This window comes from Ipomoea nil, unplaced genomic scaffold (genome assembly GCF_001879475.1).
Source record: "Ipomoea nil cultivar Tokyo-kokei standard unplaced genomic scaffold, Asagao_1.1 scaffold2942, whole genome shotgun sequence".
Taxonomy (NCBI): domain Eukaryota; kingdom Viridiplantae; phylum Streptophyta; class Magnoliopsida; order Solanales; family Convolvulaceae; genus Ipomoea; species Ipomoea nil.
Window position 1 is genome coordinate 222,496 of NW_017619370.1, and position 17,612 is coordinate 240,107.

Below are 17,612 nucleotides of genomic sequence, written 5' to 3' on the forward strand. Positions count from 1 at the left end.
ACCGTCCATCAAAATTCATCAATGATTGAGGATATTAGTACTAACTTACACACGGGTTAATTTTATAATTACTTCAAACTTCAAAATTTGCAATATTTATAAAACTAGATCTACAAAGCACTTAAATTTTATAACATGATTTGTCTGGATGGCCGAGTGGTCTAAGGCGCCAGACTCAAGTTCTGGTCCTCGTGAGAGGGCGTGGGTTCAAATCCCACATCTGACATTAGTAATAATTTCTCTTTTCTAATGTAAGTGTAATTAAAAAATTCAAAATTATCTAAAATATATAATAAAACCATATGAACGAAAGATAGCAAATAAATACTCAAAATGATAAGTATTGACTTTCATTTTAAATGGTGTTACTCAGATCTTTTATTATATGTTTTTTTCATAGTTTTAAATAAATCATATATTATAATCCATACCTAATTTTAAAATAATTATTCAAGTAACTATCCAGATATGACATAAAATATTAAACTATAATTTTCACCAACAATATAATCTGTCAAATATTTTTTTCTATTCATATTTTATAAAATTAATCAATAGAAAAATTAAACATTTACCATATATTTTAATTATATATTATTTTAACAATACTTAATATCTATGTCGTGTATTTAATAAATTTAAGCATTATAAACTAGCACACATATATGGTTGGATTCAAATAAGAACAACTATCTCATGTAAAAAGTGATGGTTGATGTCAACCGTCCATCAAAATTTATCAATGATTGAGGATTTTAGTACTAAAAAACACACGGGTTAATTTTATAATTACTTCAAACTTCAAAATTTGCAATATTTATAAAACAAGATCTACAAAGCACTTAAACTTTATAACATGATTTGTCAGGATGGTTGAGTGGTCTAAGGTGCCAGACTCAAGTTTTGGTCCTCCCACTTCTGACATTAGTAATAATTTCTCTTCTTTAAGGTAAGTGTAATTAAATATTTCTTAATTATCTAAAATATATAATAAAACCAAATGAACGAAAGATAGCAAATAAATACTCAAAATGATAACTATTGACTTTCTTTTTAAATGGTGTTACTTTTTCCCAAAATGATTTAGATAAAACTTTTATATATTTACAAAAAATGTCAGATCTTTTATTATATGTTTTTTTCATAATTTCAAATAAATCATATTTTATAATCCATACCTAATTTTAAAATAATTACTCAAGTTACTATCTAGATATGACCTAAAATAATATACTATAATTTTCACCAACAATATAATCTGTCAAATATTTTTTTCTATTCATATTTTATAAAATTAATCAAAAGAAAAATTAAACATTTACCATATATTTTAATTATATATTATTTTTACAATACTTACTCTCTACGTCGTGTATTTAATAAATTTAAGCATTATAAACATGCACACATATATGAGTGGATTCAAATAAGAACAACTATCTCCTATAAAAAGTGATGGGTGATCTCAACCGTCCATCAAAATTCATCAATGATTGAGGATATTAGTACTAACTTACACACGGGTTAATTTTATAATTACTTCAAACTTCAAAATTTGCAATATTTATAAAACTAGATCTATAAAGCACTTAAATTTTATAACATGATTTGTCAGGATGGCCAAGTGGTCTAAGGCGCCAGACTCAAGTTCTGGTCCTCATGAGAGGGCGTGGGTTCAAATCCCACTTCTGACATTAGTAATAATTTCTCTTCACTAAGGTAAGTGTAATTAAAAAATTCAAAATTATCTAAAATATATAATAAAACCAAATGAACGACAGATAGCAAATAAATACTCAAAATGATAACTATTGACTTTCATTTTAAATGGTGTTACTCAGATCATTTATTATATGTTTTTTTCATAGTTTTAAATAAATCATATATTATAATCCATACCTAATTTTAACATAATTACTCAAGTAACTATCTAGATATGACATAAAATATTAAACTATAATTTTCACCAACAATATAATCTGTCAAATATTTTTTTCTATTCATATTTTATAAAATTAATCAATAGAAAAATTAAACATTTACCATATATTTTAATTATATATTATTTTTACAATACTTAATATCTATGTCGTGTATTTAATAAATTTAAGCAATATAAACTCGCACACATATATGGTTGGATTCAAATAAGAACAACTATCTCATGTAAAAAGTTATGGTTGATGTCAACCGTCAATCAAAATTCATCAATGATTGAGGATTTTAGTACTAAAAAACACACGGGTTAATTTTATAATTACTTCAAACTTCAAAATTTGCAATATTTATAAAACTAGATCTACAAAGCACTTAAACTTAATAACATGATTTGTCAGGATGGTTGAGTGGTCTAAGGTTCTAGACTCAACTTTTGGTCCTCGTGAGAAGGCGTGGGTTCAAATCCCACTTTTGACATTAGTAATAATTTCTCTTCTCTAAGGTAAGTGTAATTAAAAAATTCTAAATTATCTAAAATATATAATAAAACCAAATGAACGAAAGATCGCAAATAAATACTCAAAATGATAACTACTGACTTTTTTTTTTAAATGGTGTTACTTTTCCCCAAAATGATTTAGATAAAACTTTTATATATTTACAAAAAATGTCTGATCTTTTATTATATATTTTTTCATAATTTTAAATAAATCATATATTATAATCCATACCTAATTTTAAAATAATTACTCAAGTTACTATCTAGATATGACCTAAAATATTATACTATAATTTTCACCAACAATATAATCTGTCAAATATTTTTTTCTATTCATATTTTATAAAATTAATCAATAGAAAAATTAAACATTTACCATATATTTTAATTATATATTATTTTTACAATACTTACTCTCTACGTCGTGTATTTAATAAATTTAAGCATTATAAACATGCACAAATATATGAGTGGATTCAAATAAGATCAACTATCTCCTATAAAAAGTGATGGGTGATCTCAACCGTCCATCAAAATTCATCAATGATTGAGGATATTAGTACTAACTTACACACGGGTTAATTTTATAATTACTTCAAACTTCAAAATTTGCAATATTTATAAAACTAGATCTACAAAGCACTTAAATTTTATAAGATGATTTGTCAGGATGGCCGAGTTGGCTAAGGCGCCAGACTCAAGTTCTGGTCCTCGTGAGAGGGCGTGGGTTCAAATCCCACTTCTGTCCTTAGTTATAATTTCTCTTCTCTAATGTAAGTGTAATTAAAAAAATTCAAAATTATCTAAAATATATAATAAAACCAAATGAACGAAAGATAGCAAATAAATACTCAAAATGATAAGTATTGACTTTCATTTTAAATGGTGTTACTCAGATCTTTTATTATATGTTTTTTTCATAGTTTTAAATAAAATCATATATTATAATCCATACCTAATTTTAAAATAATTACTCAAGTAACTATCTAGATATGACATAAAATATTAAACTATAATTTTCACCAAAAATATAATCTGTCAAATATTTTTTCTATTCATATTTTATAAAATTAATCAATAGTGAAATTAAACATTTACGATATATTTTAATTATATATTATTTTAACAATACTTAATATCTATGTCGTGTATTTAATAAATTTAAGCATTATAAACTCGCACACATATATGGTTGGATTCAAATAAGAACAACTATCTCCTATAAAAAGTGATGGGTGATCTCAATCGTCCATCAAAATTCATCAATGATTGAGGATATTAGTACTAACTTACACACGGGTTAATTTTATAATTACTTCAAACTTCAAAATTTGCAATATTTATAAAACTAGATCTACAAAGCACTTAAATTTTATAAGATGATTTGTCAGGATGGCCGAGTTGGCTAAGGCGCCAGACTCAAGTTCTGGTCCTCGTGAGAGGGCGTGGGTTCAAATCCCACTTCTGTCGTTAGTAATAATTTCTCTTCTCTAATGTAAGTGTAATTAAAAAATTCAAAATTATCTAAAATATATAATAAAACCAAATGAATGAAAGATAGCAAATAAATACTCAAAATGATAAGTATTGACTTTCATTTTAAATGGTGTTACTCAGATCTTTTATTATATGTTTTTTTCATAGTTTTAAATAAATCATATATTATAATCCATACCTAATTTTAAAATAATTATTCAAGTAACTATCTAGATATGACATAAAATATTAAACTATAATTTTCACCAACAATATAATCTGTCAAATATTTTTTTCTATTCATATTTAATAAAATTAATTAAAAGAAAAATTAAACATTTACCATATGTTTTAATTATATATTATTTTTACAATACTTACTCTCTACGTCGTGTATTTAATAAATTTAAGCATTATAAACATGCACACATATATGGGTGGATTCAAATAAGAACAACTATCTCCTATAAAAAGTGATGGGTGATCTCAACCGTCCATCAAAATTCATCAATGATTGAGGATATTAGTACTAACTTACACACGGGTTAATTTTATAATTACATCAAACTTCAAAATTTGCAATATTTATAAAACTAGATCTATAAAGCACTTAAATTTTATAACATGATTTGTCATGATGGCCGAGTGGTCTAAGGCGCCAGACTCAAGTTCTGGTCCTCGTGAGAGGGCGTGGGTTCAAATTCCACTTCTGACATTAGTAATAATTTCTCTTTTCTAAGGTAAGTGTAATTAAAAAATTCAAAATTATCCAAAATATATAATAAAACCAAATGAACGAAAGATAGCAAATAAATACTCAAAATGATAACTATTGACTTTCATTTTAAATGGTGTTACTCAGATCATTTATTATATGTTTTTTTCATAGTTTTAAATAAATCATATATTATAATCCATACCAAATTTTAAAATAATTACTCAAGTAACTATCTAGATATTACATAAAATATTAAACTACAATTTTCACCAACAATATAATCTGTCAAATATTTTTTTCTATTCATACTTTATAAAATTTATCAATAGAAAAATTAAACATTTACCATATATTTTAATTATATATTATTTTAACAATACATAATATCTATGTCGTGTATTTAATAACTTTAAGCATTATAAACTCGCACACATATATGGTTGGATTCAAATAAGAACAACTATCTCATGTAAAAAGTGATGGTTAATGTCAACCGTCCATCAAAATTCATCAATGATTGAGGATTTTAGTACTAAAAAACACACGGGTTAATTTTATAATTACTTCAAATTTCAAAATTTGCAATATTTATAAAACTAGATCTACAAAGCACTTAAATTTTATACCATGATTTGTCAAGATGGCTGAGTGGTCTAAGGCACCAGACTCAAGTTCTGGTCTTCATGAGTGGGCGTGGGTTCCAATCCCACTTTTGACATTAGTAATAATTTCTCTTTTCCAAGGTAAGTGTAATTAAAAAATTCAAAATTATCTAAAATATATAATAAAACCAAATGAACGAAAGATAGCAAATAAATACTCAAAATGATAACTATTGACTTTCATTTTAAATGGTGTTACTCAGATCATTTATTATATGTTTTTTTCATAGTTTTAAATAAATCATATATTATAATCCATACCTAATTTTAAAATAATTACTGAAGTTACTATCTAGATATGACATAAAATATTAAACTACAATTTTCACCAACAATATAATCTGTCAAATATTTTTTTCTATTCATATTTTATAAAATTAATCAATAGAAAAATTAAACATTTACCATATATTTTAATTATATATTATTTTTACAATACTTACTCTCTACGTCGTGTATTTAATAAATTTAAGCATTATAAACATGCACAAATATATGGGTGGATTCAAATAAGATCAACTATCTCCTATAAAAAGTGATGGGTGATCTCAACCGTCCATCAAAATTCATCAATGATTGAGGATATTAGTACTAACTTACACACGGGTTAATTTTATAATTACTTCAAACTTCAAAATTTGCAATATTTATAAAACTAGATCTACAAAGCACTTAAATTTTATAACATGATTTGTCAGGATGGCCGAGTGGTCTAAGGCGCCAGACTCAAGTTCTGGTCCTCGTGAGAGGGTGTGGGTTCAAATCCCACTTCTGACATTAGTAATAATTTCTCTTCTTTAAGGTAAGTGCAATTAAAAAATTCAAAATTATCTAAAATATATAATAAAACCAAATGAACGAAAGATAGCAAAAAAATACTCAAAATGATAACTATTGACTTTCATTTTAAATGGTGTTACTCAGATCATTTATTATATGTTTTTTTCATAGTTTTAAATAAATCATATATTATAATCCATACCTCATTTTAAAATAATTACTCAAGTAACTATCTAGATATGACATAAAATATTAAACTATAATTTTCACCAACAATATAATCTGTCAAATATTTTTTCTATTCATATTTTATAAAATTAATCAATAGTAAAATTAAACATTTACGATATATTTTAATTATATATTATTTTAACAATACTTAATATCTATGTCGTGTATTTAATAAATTTAAGCATTATAAACTCGCACACATATATGGTTGGATTCAAATAAGAACAACTATCTCCTATAAAAAGTGATGGGTGATCTCAATCATCCATCAAAATTCATCAATGATTGAGGATATTAGTACTAACTTACACACGGGTTAATTTTATAATTACTTCAAACTTCAAAATTTGCAATATTTGTAAAACTAGATCTACAAAGCACTTAAATTTTATAAGATGATTTGTCAGGATGGCTGAGTTGGCTAAGGCGCCAGACTCAAGTTCTGGTCCTCGTGAGAGGGCGTGGGTTCAAATCTCGCTTCTGTCCTTAGTTATAATTTCTCTTCTCTAATGTAAGTGTAATTAAAAAAATTCAAAATTATCTAAAATATATAATAAAACCAAATGAACGAAAGATAGCAAATAAATACTCAAAATGATAAGTATTGACTTTCATTTTAAATGGTGTTACTCAGATCTTTTATTATATGTTTTTTTCATAGTTTTAAATAAAATCATATATTATAATCCATACCTAATTTTAAAATAATTATTCAAGTAACTATCTAGATATGACATAAAATATTAAACTATAATTTTCACCAACAATATAATCTGTCAAATATTTTTTTCTATTCATATTTAATAAATTTAATCAATAGAAAAATTAAACATTTACCATATATTTTAATTATATATTATTTTTACAATACTTACTCTCTACGTCGTGTATTTAATAAATTTAAGCATTATAAACATGCACACATATATGGGTGGATTCAAATAAGAACAACTATCTCCTATAAAAAGTGATGGGTGATCTCAACCGTCCATCAAAATTCATCAATGATTGAGGATATTAGTACTAACTTACACACGGGTTAATTTTATAATTACTTCAAACTTCAAAATTTGCAATATTTATAAAACTAGATCTATAAAGCACTTAAATTTTATAACATGATTTGTCAGGATGGCTGAGTGGTCTAAGGCGCCAGACTCAAGTTCTGGTCCTCATGAGAGGGCGTGGGTTCAAATCCCACTTCTGACATTAGTAATAATTTCTCTTTTCTAAGGTAAGTGTAATTAAAATATTCAAAATTATCTAAAATATATAATAAAACCAAATGAACGAAAGATAGCAAATAAATACTCAAAATGATAACTATTGACTTTCATTTTAAATGGTGTTACTCAGATCATTTATTATATGTTTTTTTCATAGTTTTAAATAAATCATATATTATAATCCATACCTAATTTTAAAATCATTACTCAAGTAACTATCTAGATATTACATAAAATATTAAACTACAATTTTCACCAACAATATAATCTGTCAAATATTTTTTTCTATTCATATTTTATAAAATTAATCAATAGAAAAATTAAACATTTACCATATATTTTAATTATATATTATTTTAACAATACTTAATATCTATGTCGTGTATTTAATAAATTTAAGCATTATAAACTCGCACACATATATGGTTGGATTCAAATAAGAACAACTATCTCATGTAAAAAGTGATGGTTAATGTCAACCGTCCATCAAAATTCATCAATGATTGAGGATTTTAGTACTAAAAGACACACGGGTTAATTTTATAATTACTTCAAATTTCAAAATTTGCAATATTTTTAAAACTAGATCTACAAAGCACTTAACTTTTATACCATGATTTGTCAGGATGGCTGAGTGGTCAAAGGCACCAGACTCAAGTTCTGGTCCTCGTGAGAGGGTGTGGGTTCAAATCCCACTTCTGACATTAGTAATAATTTCTCTTTTCTAAGGTAAGTGTAATTAAAAAATTCAAAATTATCTAAAATATATAATAAAACCAAATGAACGAAAGATAGCAAATAAATACTTTCATTTTAAATGGTGTTACTCAGATCATTTATTATATGTTTTTTTCATAGTTTTAAATAAATCATATATTATAATCCGTACCTAATTTTAAAATAATTACTCAAGTTACTATCTAGATATGACATAAAATATTAAACTACAATTTTCTCCAACAATATAATCTGTCAAATATTTTTTTCTATTCATATTTTATAAATTTAATCAATAGAAAAATTAAACATTTACCATATATTTTAATTATATATTATTTTAACAATACTTAATATCTATGTCGTGTATTTAATAAATTTAAGCATTATAAACTCGCACACATATATGGTTGGATTCAAATAAGAACAACTATCTCATGTAAAAAGTGATGGTTAATGTCAGCCGTCCATCAAAATTCATCAATGATTGAGGATTTTAGTACTAAAAAACACACGGGTTAATTTTATAATTACATCAAATTTCAAAATTTGCAATATTTATAAAACTTGATCTACAAAGCACTTAAATTTTATAACATGATTTGACAGGATGGCTGAGTGGTCTAAGGCGCCAGACTCAAGTTCTGGTCCTCGTGAGAGGGCGTGGGTTCAAATCCAACTTCTGACATTAGTAATAATTTCTCTTCTTTAAGGTAAGTGTATTTAAAAAATTCAAAATTATCTAACATATATAATAAAACCAAATGAACGAAAGATAGCAAATAAATACTCAAAATGATAACTATTGACTTTCATTTTAAATGGTGTTACTCAGATCATTTATTATATGTTTTTTTCATAGTTTTAAATAAATCATATATTATAATCCATACCTAATTTTAAAATAATTACTCAAGTAACTATCTAGATATGACATAAAATATTAAACTATAATTTTCACCAACAATATAATCTGTCAAATATTTTTTTCTATTCATATTTTATAAAATTAATCAATAGAAAAATTAAACATTTACCATATATTTTAATTATATATTATTTTAACAATACTTAATATCTATGTCGTGTATTTAATAAATTTAAACATTATAAACTCGCACACATATATGGTTGGATTCATATAAGAACAACTATCTCATGTAAAATGTGATGGTTGATGTCAACCGTCCATCAAAATTCATCAATGATTGAGGATTTTAGTACTAAAAAATACACGGGTTAATTTTATAATTACTTCAAACTTCAAAATTTGCAATATTTATAAAACTAGATCTACAACGCACTTAAATTTTATAACATGATTTGTCAGGATGGCCGAGTGGTCTAAGGCGCCAGACTCAAGTTCTGGTCCTCGTGAGAGGGCGTGGGTTCAAATCCCACTTCTGACATTAATAATAATTTCTCTTCTCTAAGGTAAGTGTAATTAAAAAATTCAAAATTATCTAAAATATATAATAAAACCAAATGAACGAAAGATAGCAAATAAATACTCAAAATGATAACTATTGACTTTCATTTTAAATGGTGTTACTCAGATAATTTATTATATGTTTTTTTCATAGTTTTAAATAAATCATATATTATAATCCATACCTAATTTTAAAATAATTACACAAGTAACTATCTAGATATGACATAAAATATTAAACTATAATTTTCACCAACAATATAATCTGTCAAATATTTTTTTCTATTCATATTTTATAAAATTAATCAATAGAAAAATTAAACATTTACCATATATTTTAATTATATATTATTTTAACAATACTTAATATCTATGTCGTGTATTTAATAAATTTAAGCATTATAAACTCGCACACATATATGGTTGGATTCAAATAAGAACAACTATCTCATGTAAAAAGTGATGGTTAATGTCACCCGTCCATCAAAATTCATCAATGATTGAGGATTTTAGTACTAAAAAATACACGGGTTAATTTTATAATTACTTCAAATTTCAAAATTTGTAAAATTTATAAAACTAGATCTACAAAGCACTTAAATTTTATACCATGATTTGTCAGGATGGCCGAGTGGTTTAAGGCGCCAGACTCAAGTTTTGGTCCTCGTGAGAGGGCGTGGGTTCATATCCCAGTTTTGACATTAGTAATAATTTCTCTTCTCTAAGGTAAGTGTAATTAAAAAATTTAAAATTATCTAAAATATATAATGAAACCAAATGAACGAAAGATAGCAAATAAATACTCAAAATGATAACTATTGACTTTCTTTTTAAATGGTGTTACTTTTCCCCAAAATGATTTAGATAAAACTTTTATATATTTACAAAAAATGTCAGATCTTTTATTATATGTTTTTTTCATAATTTTAATTAAATCATATATTATAATCCATACCTAATTTTAAAATAATTACTCAAGTTACTACCTAGATGTGACCTAAATTATTATACTATAATTTTCACCAACAATATAATCTGTCAAATATTTTTTTCTATTCATATTTTATAATATTAATCAATAGAAAAATTAAACATTTACCATATATTTTAATTATATATTATTTTATCAATACTTAATATCTATGTCGTGTATTTAATAAATTTAAGCATTATAAACTCGCACACATATATGGTTGGATTCAAATAAGAACAACTATCTCATGTAAAAAGTGATGGTTGATGTCAACCGTCCATCAAAATTCATCAATGATTGAGGATTTTAGTACTAAAAAACATCACAGGTTAATTTTATAATTACTTCAAACTTCAAAATTTGCAATATTTATAAAACTAGATCTACAAAGCAGTTAAATTTTATAACATGATTTGTCAGGATAGCCAAGTAGTCTAAGGCGCCAGACTCAAGTTCTGGTCCTCGTGAGAGGGCGTGGGTTCAAATCCCACTTTTGACATTAGTAATAATTTTTCTTCTCTAAGGTAAGTGAAAATAAAAAAATACAAAGTTATATAAAATATATAATAAAACCAAATGAACAAAAGTTAACAAATAAATACTCAAATTTCATATTTGATAACTATTATTATATTATAATATATAAATGTCATTTAGTAGTTAAGATTGTTGAATTCTCCTTGAAATTTTATAATATAAAAAATTAATGTGAATTTTCTACACTAATACACTTTAATTTAATTTAAACGTTTTCAAATATTTAAAATTTCAAACTTTTTAGATTATAGATTATAGTACATATCACAAACTATTATATATAAAAACTTTTAAGTAAAACACAACTGGTTTATTACACGGGTAAAACACTGTTGTGTTATTATTCTAAAATAATGTGACTTTCTTTTTAAATGGTGTTACTTTTCCCCAAATTGATTTAGAAATTTTTTTTACATATTTACAAAATGTCAGATCTTTTATTATATGTTTTTTTTTTCATAGTTTTAAATAAATCAGTTATTGTAAACCATACCTAATTTTAATTTTAAATTTGAAAATAATTACTCAATTCACTATCTACATATGATATAAAATATTAAATTATAATTTTCGCCAACAATATAATCTGTCAAATATTATTTTTTTTTTCGATTCATATTTTGTAAAACTAATCAATAGAAAAATAAAACATTTACCACATATTTTAATTGTTTTAATTATATATTATTTTTACAATACTTACTCTCTACGTCGTGTATTTAATAAATTTAAGCATTATAAACATGCACACATATATGGGTGGATTCAAATAAGAATAACTATCTCCTATAAAAAGTGATGGGTGATCTCAACCGTCCATCAAAATTCATCAATGATTGAGGATTTTAGTACTAAAAAACACACGGTTAATTTTATAATTATGTCAAACTTCAAAATTTGCAATATTTATAAAACTAGATCTACAAAGCACTTAAATTTTATAACATGATTTGTTAGGATGGCCGAGTGGTCTAAGGCGCTAAACTCAAGTTTTGGTCCTTGTGAGAGGGTGTGGGTTTAAATCCCACTTTTGACATTAGTAATAATTTCTCTTCTTTAAGGTAAGTGTAATTAAAAAAATACAGATTAGCAGTAAAGACAAAAATGCTCCGCAATTTTCATGTTCTTCGACTCCGATTGTGTCCGTCGCTTAATGGCCCTCTCTCTTGATCGTGTTCAGGAGAGATCCTCCCTAGTTATCTAGGGTTTGTTTCTTTATATATATCCGATGGCTTGTCCATTGCAATCGCAATTTCTATTCTGTCTTCTGGCGTGTCTGTCTCATCTCATCATGGATATTTGTCAAATTGAGGTTCATTGTGCAAGCCTATCCATTGCGGAGGAGGAGGTGTCTGGCCTGGAGGCACCGGATCCCCCGCCTTCGAGCGATTCGACAATTCACCATTGTATGGTTGGGCGATTTCTTAAAGATCGTCCGATTAAATTTGACCACATGCAACAGGTTCTGGCATCGGTATGGCGACCGGTGATGGGGATGCAGGTGGAGGCACTAACGGATGAGCTGTTTCTCTTCCGTTTCCCCCATTCAAAGGATCTACAGAGGATTCTCGACGATGGCCCTTGGTCGTTTGAGAATCACACGCTAGTGTGCGAGCGCGTACATCCAGAATTGAGGCCCGAGGATGTCAATTTGGATTCCGTCGCATTTTGGGTGCAAGTCCACGGGTTATCGGCGATGTATGCATCATCGGAATTCCTGACCCGTATCGGCGATTACCTAGGTTCATTTGTGGCGATCGATTCCATCAATTTCGGCGGATCGTGGAAAAGCTTTTTTCGGATCAGGGTTAAGATGTTGATTGCAATGCCGCTGAAGAGACACATGAAACTGGTGCGCAAGGATGGATCCACTCAATGGATCAATTTCCGCTATGAAAGACTGAATGCGTTCTGTTTCTGCTGCGGGATTTTGGGTCACATTGATAAGTTCTGCAGGAAGGCTTATGAAAATGGTATTTCCCCTGAGTCGTTCCCGTTTGGTAGTTGGATGCGGGCCGGACTGCGGAGGTAAGCCAAACCAGTGGGGGCAAAATGGATATTGCCACTGGATGTCCCGTTAGCCCCGATTCCCTCTACTCCAGGGCCTTCGCCTTTGGCTTTGGTGACGGTCTAAGAAATCGTAGGGTTGCAGGGGGAGTTGAAAAGGCGTAGGGAGACGGCCAAACAACATAGTGAGGCGGCAGGGGAGGACGTGTTGATGTCTGACGGTTCAAAAAATCTGATGCCGGCGGGTCTGGATGACCAGACTCGCCCTGTCCAATGAGTGTCCTCAGTTGGAACTTCCGGGGATTGGGTGGCACCCGGACAGTTCGCGAATTATTGGACATAGTGTCCAAATAGCGACCCTTTTTTGTTTTCTTGATGGAGACGAAAGCGTTCAGTGTGAAAGTGGAGGAAGTGAGGGTGAAGTTGGGGTTTGAAGGTGCGGTGTGTGTGGATCATGTTGGGATGGGAGGCGGTTTAGCGTTGTTGTAGAGGGATGCGGAGGAGGCTTCGCTTCGGAGCTTTTCGGATAATCACATTAACATGGATGTCACGTTTCCTGATAAGCCGAGGTGGAGGCTGACGGGTTTCTATGGTAATCCAGATCGGTCAAGAAGGCATATCACGTGGGATCTCCTGCGGTAACTTAAGGAACAATCATCACTCCCTTGGGTTGTCACGGGTGATTTTAACGATATTACTAGTCTGTCTGAGAAACGGGGTGCCCATTCACATCCGGATGGGCTCATGGAGGACTTTATTGATGCTCTAGATGATTGTCAACTTCATGATCTGGGAATGTCTGGGTGGCCGATTTACGTGGGAGAAAGGTCATGGTACGGAGGCATGGGTGGAGGAAAGGTTAGACAGGGCGGTGGCAACGATGGATTGGGTGGAGTTGTACGAGGACGCAGCAGTGCGTAAAGTGTTTATAGTAGAATCAGACCACAGCGCCATTCTCCTCGACCTCGAGACGCGACCAATACGCTCAGTCAGGTATTCCTTTAAATTCGAATCTGCCTGGCTCCTCGATGCGGGTTGTGCGAAAGTGGTGGAATCGGCGTGGAGTCAAACGATTGGCTTGGATTTTCAACAGCGTATTGGTATCTGTGGTCAACAACTGAGAGGATGGGGTGGGGATCATGCCAGAAAGTTTGGTAATCGTATAAAGCTTTTGCGTCATCGGCTGGCAGAGTTGAAAGAGAACAGGTCGGTGCAGGCAGTTCGGGAGTTTCTAGAGGCGGAAATTGAGCTCGAAAACTTGTTGAGGCAAGAAGAATTGTTTTGGCTTCAGCGATCAAAACAACTCTGGTTGAAACATGGGGAAGCCAATAATAAATTTTTTCATAAGGCGGCCTCTGCACGTAGAAGTCGGAACACGCTTTTGAGAATCAAAGATTAGAATGGAGTGTGGAGAGAAGGGGCGGCAATGCACGCGGAAGTCCTGAGGTACTATAATCTTATTTTTTGCTCTGGGGGCTGTAATTCAGATTTGTTTTCGCGGGTAGGCCGACGCGTGTCAGACGAGATGAACGCTGCCCTTATGCAGCCGTTCACGATCACGGATGTGAAGGCCGCGTTGTTCTCTATGGCCCCGGAGAAGACTCCGGGTCCGGACGGCATGTCACCAGCTTTTTATCAGCATTTCTGGCCAATTCTGGGCCATGATTTGTCAATGTTTGTCTTAAGCTGTATTGACACCTGCAGTTTCCCGCAGGGCCTGAATGTGTCTAACATTGTCCTACTACCTAAGAAAAAAGTCCCGAAATCGGTGGCGGATTTGCGACCGATCGCCCTGTGTAATGTTGTGTACAAAGTCTTGGCTAAGATGTTGGCTAATAGACTCAAGGAGTTGTTGTGTCATGTCATGTCGCAATCTCAAAGTCCCTTTGTCCCCGAGAGATTGCTCACCGATAACATTATTGTTGCTGGGGAGGTGTGTCACTTTCTCCGTAGGAAGGTGAACGAGGCATGGGGTGGGTAGCGTTGAAGCTTGATATGGCCAAAGCATATGATAGAATGGAGTGGGGCTTTCTGGAGGGAATTATGCTAGCTTTGGGTTTTAACCAGTCTTGGGTGAGACTAGTGATGTTGTGTGTCTCCTCGGTTACTTATACAATGCAGGTTAACGGGGAACCTGTGGGTACCGTGTGCCCCACTCGGGGTATTCGGCAAGGGGACCCGATTTCTCCTTATTTATTCATTCTTTGTGCCGAGGCGTTATCAGTCTTATTCCAACAAGCGGAGGATAGGGGAGACATTCATGGTGTGAAAGTGGCCCAGGGTGCGCCATCTATCACCCACTTGTTCTTTGCTGACGATAGCTTGTTGTTTTTCAGGGCAACACATCAGGAAGCTTCTACAATAAAAGAGTGTTTAGACAGGTACTGTCTGGTTTCGGGGCATTAATTAATTTCACCAAATCAAGCGCTGTTTTCAGCGCCAATACTATTGTTGCTATAAAGAACATGGTGTCAGAGTGTTTTGGAGTGCGGGAATCACAAAACTTGGGGCGGTACTTAGGTCTCCCTTCGGTTCTCGGGAGGAATAAGTTCGCCACTTTTCGTTTTATTGAGGAAAGAATCGAAGAGCGGATGGGGGCGTGGCAGCATAAATTGTTATCAAGGGCGGGTAAGGAGGTTCTACTTAAAAGTATTGCACAAGCTCTCCCTATTTTTACTATGTCCACTTTTCTATTGCCTGTCCGAAGTTGTAACACTCTTGAAAAAATGTTTAATCGTTTTTGGTGGGGTGGTGGTGGGTCAGGAAGGGGGATACATTGACTTAGCTGGAGTCGGTTATGCGAACCAAAATGCAGGGGGGTTTGGGCTTTAAACGGTTGCACGAGTTCAATCTCGCTTTACTTACTAAACAAGGGTGGCGGTTGTTGATGCGGCCGGAATCTTTGGTGTGTAAACTGTTGAAAGCCAAGTATTTTCCCAAATGTGATTTTATGGATGCAAGTCTGGGTGGAAACCCAAGCTATTTTTGGCGTAGCATTTTGGCAGGGCAGGATGTCTTGAGGCAGGGGTTAGCTCGGAGAATAGGTGATGGCCGGGACACCAAAATCTGGGGTTGGGGCTGGTTATCAAATTCAACCAATGCAGCGCTAATCACTCCTTGCAATGAAGATCTTAGGGAGGCGAGAGTGTGTGGTTTGATGACCGAGCACGGAGATTGGGATGAAGGCGTGTTACGGGATCTCTTTCGGGAGGATGATGTTCGCAGAATATTAGCAACACCTATCAATAACTCTTTGAAGGATTCTTGGAGATGGGTTGGTGACATCCGAGGGTGCTACACAGTGAAACATGGGTACCATTTGCTTACTGCTTCTATGGGGGGAATGTCTTTGGTTGTTGTCTTTCACTCGTGGAACCGCTTGTGGGCTATTCCAGTGCCTCCCAAAGTGAAGAATCTTCTTTGGAGGTGCTCACGGGGAGTGTTGCCGGTCCGGGAGAATTTGAGAATGAAAAGGGTCTGGATTGGGGGCGGTTGTCCGTTCTGTAGCTTTCCATTTGAAACGGCAGAACATGTCTTCTATGAATGTTCTTGGGCTAGAGGTGTGTGGGATACGGATGTCGTGCTCCAAGGGCAGTGTCTAGCGATCTTCATGGAATCGATTTTGGGAGGTTCGGCTATGGAGAATTCTGTCCGGTTAGCTGCTGTTTTCTGGACTTTGTGGCAGGCGAGGAATGATGTGGTATGGAGGGGCTTATCGCTATCAATGGAGAATCTTAAGGCGCAGGTTGTGCATCTCCAGTTACTGTGGAAAAACGCATTCAGCAACTCGACCAATCTGGCGAACGGGTGGACTAGCATCTCTCATTGGTCACCCCTTCCTCATAGCGTTCTAAAGTGCAATGTTGATGCGGCCGTTTTCGTTGATGGCGCGGGATATGGAGTGGTGATTCGGGACCATCTCGGCAGCTTTGTTGCGGCTCGTAGCGGACGAATTACTTGCACTCGGGAACCGCTTATGGGCCGAAGTCCTTGTGGCGTATGAAGCTCTCAAGTGGTTAGCGGGGATGCATCATAGTCGTATTATCTTAGAATCAGATTGTTTATCTTTTTGTAATGCTTTCAATTCACGTACGTTAGATTTTTCTTATGAGGGTATGATTGTTAAGCAATGTTTGTCAATTGCTAGGGACATAGGGGACGTTAAAGTCCTTCATGTCAGGAGATCAGCGAACCATGTGGCTCATGAACTTGCTCGTGCAACTGGTTCTTCGTCTGGCTCTAAGTCGTGGGCTGTTATCCCACATACTTGTATTGCAGGCTTGTTAGCTTTTTAATGAAAGTCGTTCATTTTGGTTTCAAAAAAAAAAAAAATACAAAGTTATCTAAAATCTAAAATATACAATAAAACTAAATGAACGAAAGTTAACAAATAAATACTCAAATTTCATATTTGATAAT

At 31.6% G+C, this 17,612-nt stretch overlaps 2 protein-coding genes and 12 non-coding genes across 14 annotated transcripts; all 14 read left to right on the forward strand.

The window, feature by feature from the left end:
• Window positions 1–142: 142 nt before the first annotated feature.
• On the forward strand, window positions 143–226 carry TRNAL-CAA. The gene has a single exon. It is a non-coding gene; the product is annotated as a tRNA-Leu (tRNA).
• Window positions 227–1,610: 1,384 nt separating this feature from the next.
• On the forward strand, window positions 1,611–1,694 carry TRNAL-CAA. Its single transcript has one exon. It is a non-coding gene; the product is annotated as a tRNA-Leu (tRNA).
• A 1,407-nt stretch (window positions 1,695–3,101) lies between these two features.
• TRNAL-CAA lies at window positions 3,102–3,185 on the forward strand. Its single transcript has one exon. It is a non-coding gene; the product is annotated as a tRNA-Leu (tRNA).
• Window positions 3,186–3,823: 638 nt separating this feature from the next.
• Window positions 3,824–3,907, forward strand: TRNAL-CAA. Its single transcript has one exon. It is a non-coding gene; the product is annotated as a tRNA-Leu (tRNA).
• Window positions 3,908–4,544: 637 nt separating this feature from the next.
• On the forward strand, window positions 4,545–4,628 carry TRNAL-CAA. The gene has a single exon. It is a non-coding gene; the product is annotated as a tRNA-Leu (tRNA).
• A 637-nt stretch (window positions 4,629–5,265) lies between these two features.
• On the forward strand, window positions 5,266–5,349 carry TRNAL-CAA. The gene has a single exon. It is a non-coding gene; the product is annotated as a tRNA-Leu (tRNA).
• Window positions 5,350–5,986: 637 nt separating this feature from the next.
• TRNAL-CAA lies at window positions 5,987–6,070 on the forward strand. The gene has a single exon. It is a non-coding gene; the product is annotated as a tRNA-Leu (tRNA).
• Window positions 6,071–7,429: 1,359 nt separating this feature from the next.
• On the forward strand, window positions 7,430–7,513 carry TRNAL-CAA. Its single transcript has one exon. It is a non-coding gene; the product is annotated as a tRNA-Leu (tRNA).
• A 637-nt stretch (window positions 7,514–8,150) lies between these two features.
• TRNAL-CAA lies at window positions 8,151–8,234 on the forward strand. Its single transcript has one exon. It is a non-coding gene; the product is annotated as a tRNA-Leu (tRNA).
• Window positions 8,235–8,851: 617 nt separating this feature from the next.
• Window positions 8,852–8,935, forward strand: TRNAL-CAA. The gene has a single exon. It is a non-coding gene; the product is annotated as a tRNA-Leu (tRNA).
• Window positions 8,936–9,572: 637 nt separating this feature from the next.
• On the forward strand, window positions 9,573–9,656 carry TRNAL-CAA. The gene has a single exon. It is a non-coding gene; the product is annotated as a tRNA-Leu (tRNA).
• Window positions 9,657–11,064: 1,408 nt separating this feature from the next.
• On the forward strand, window positions 11,065–11,148 carry TRNAL-CAA. Its single transcript has one exon. It is a non-coding gene; the product is annotated as a tRNA-Leu (tRNA).
• A 1,329-nt stretch (window positions 11,149–12,477) lies between these two features.
• LOC109162409 lies at window positions 12,478–13,218 on the forward strand. The gene has a single exon (XM_019311113.1). The coding sequence runs from the start codon at window positions 12,478–12,480 to the stop codon at window positions 13,216–13,218; it is 741 nt and encodes a 246-aa protein (XP_019166658.1).
• A 744-nt stretch (window positions 13,219–13,962) lies between these two features.
• LOC109162410 lies at window positions 13,963–14,592 on the forward strand. Its single transcript, XM_019311114.1, has one exon. The coding sequence runs from the start codon at window positions 13,963–13,965 to the stop codon at window positions 14,590–14,592; it is 630 nt and encodes a 209-aa protein (XP_019166659.1).
• The last annotated feature ends 3,020 nt before the right edge of the window (window positions 14,593–17,612 follow it).

Excerpts from the sequence above, each read along its gene's own strand:
- LOC109162409 (XM_019311113.1), top strand. The coding sequence starts at position 12,478 with ATGGATATTTGTCAAATTGAGGTTCATTGTGCAAGCCTATCCATTGCG.
- LOC109162410 (XM_019311114.1), top strand. The coding sequence starts at position 13,963 with ATGATTGTCAACTTCATGATCTGGGAATGTCTGGGTGGCCGATTTACG.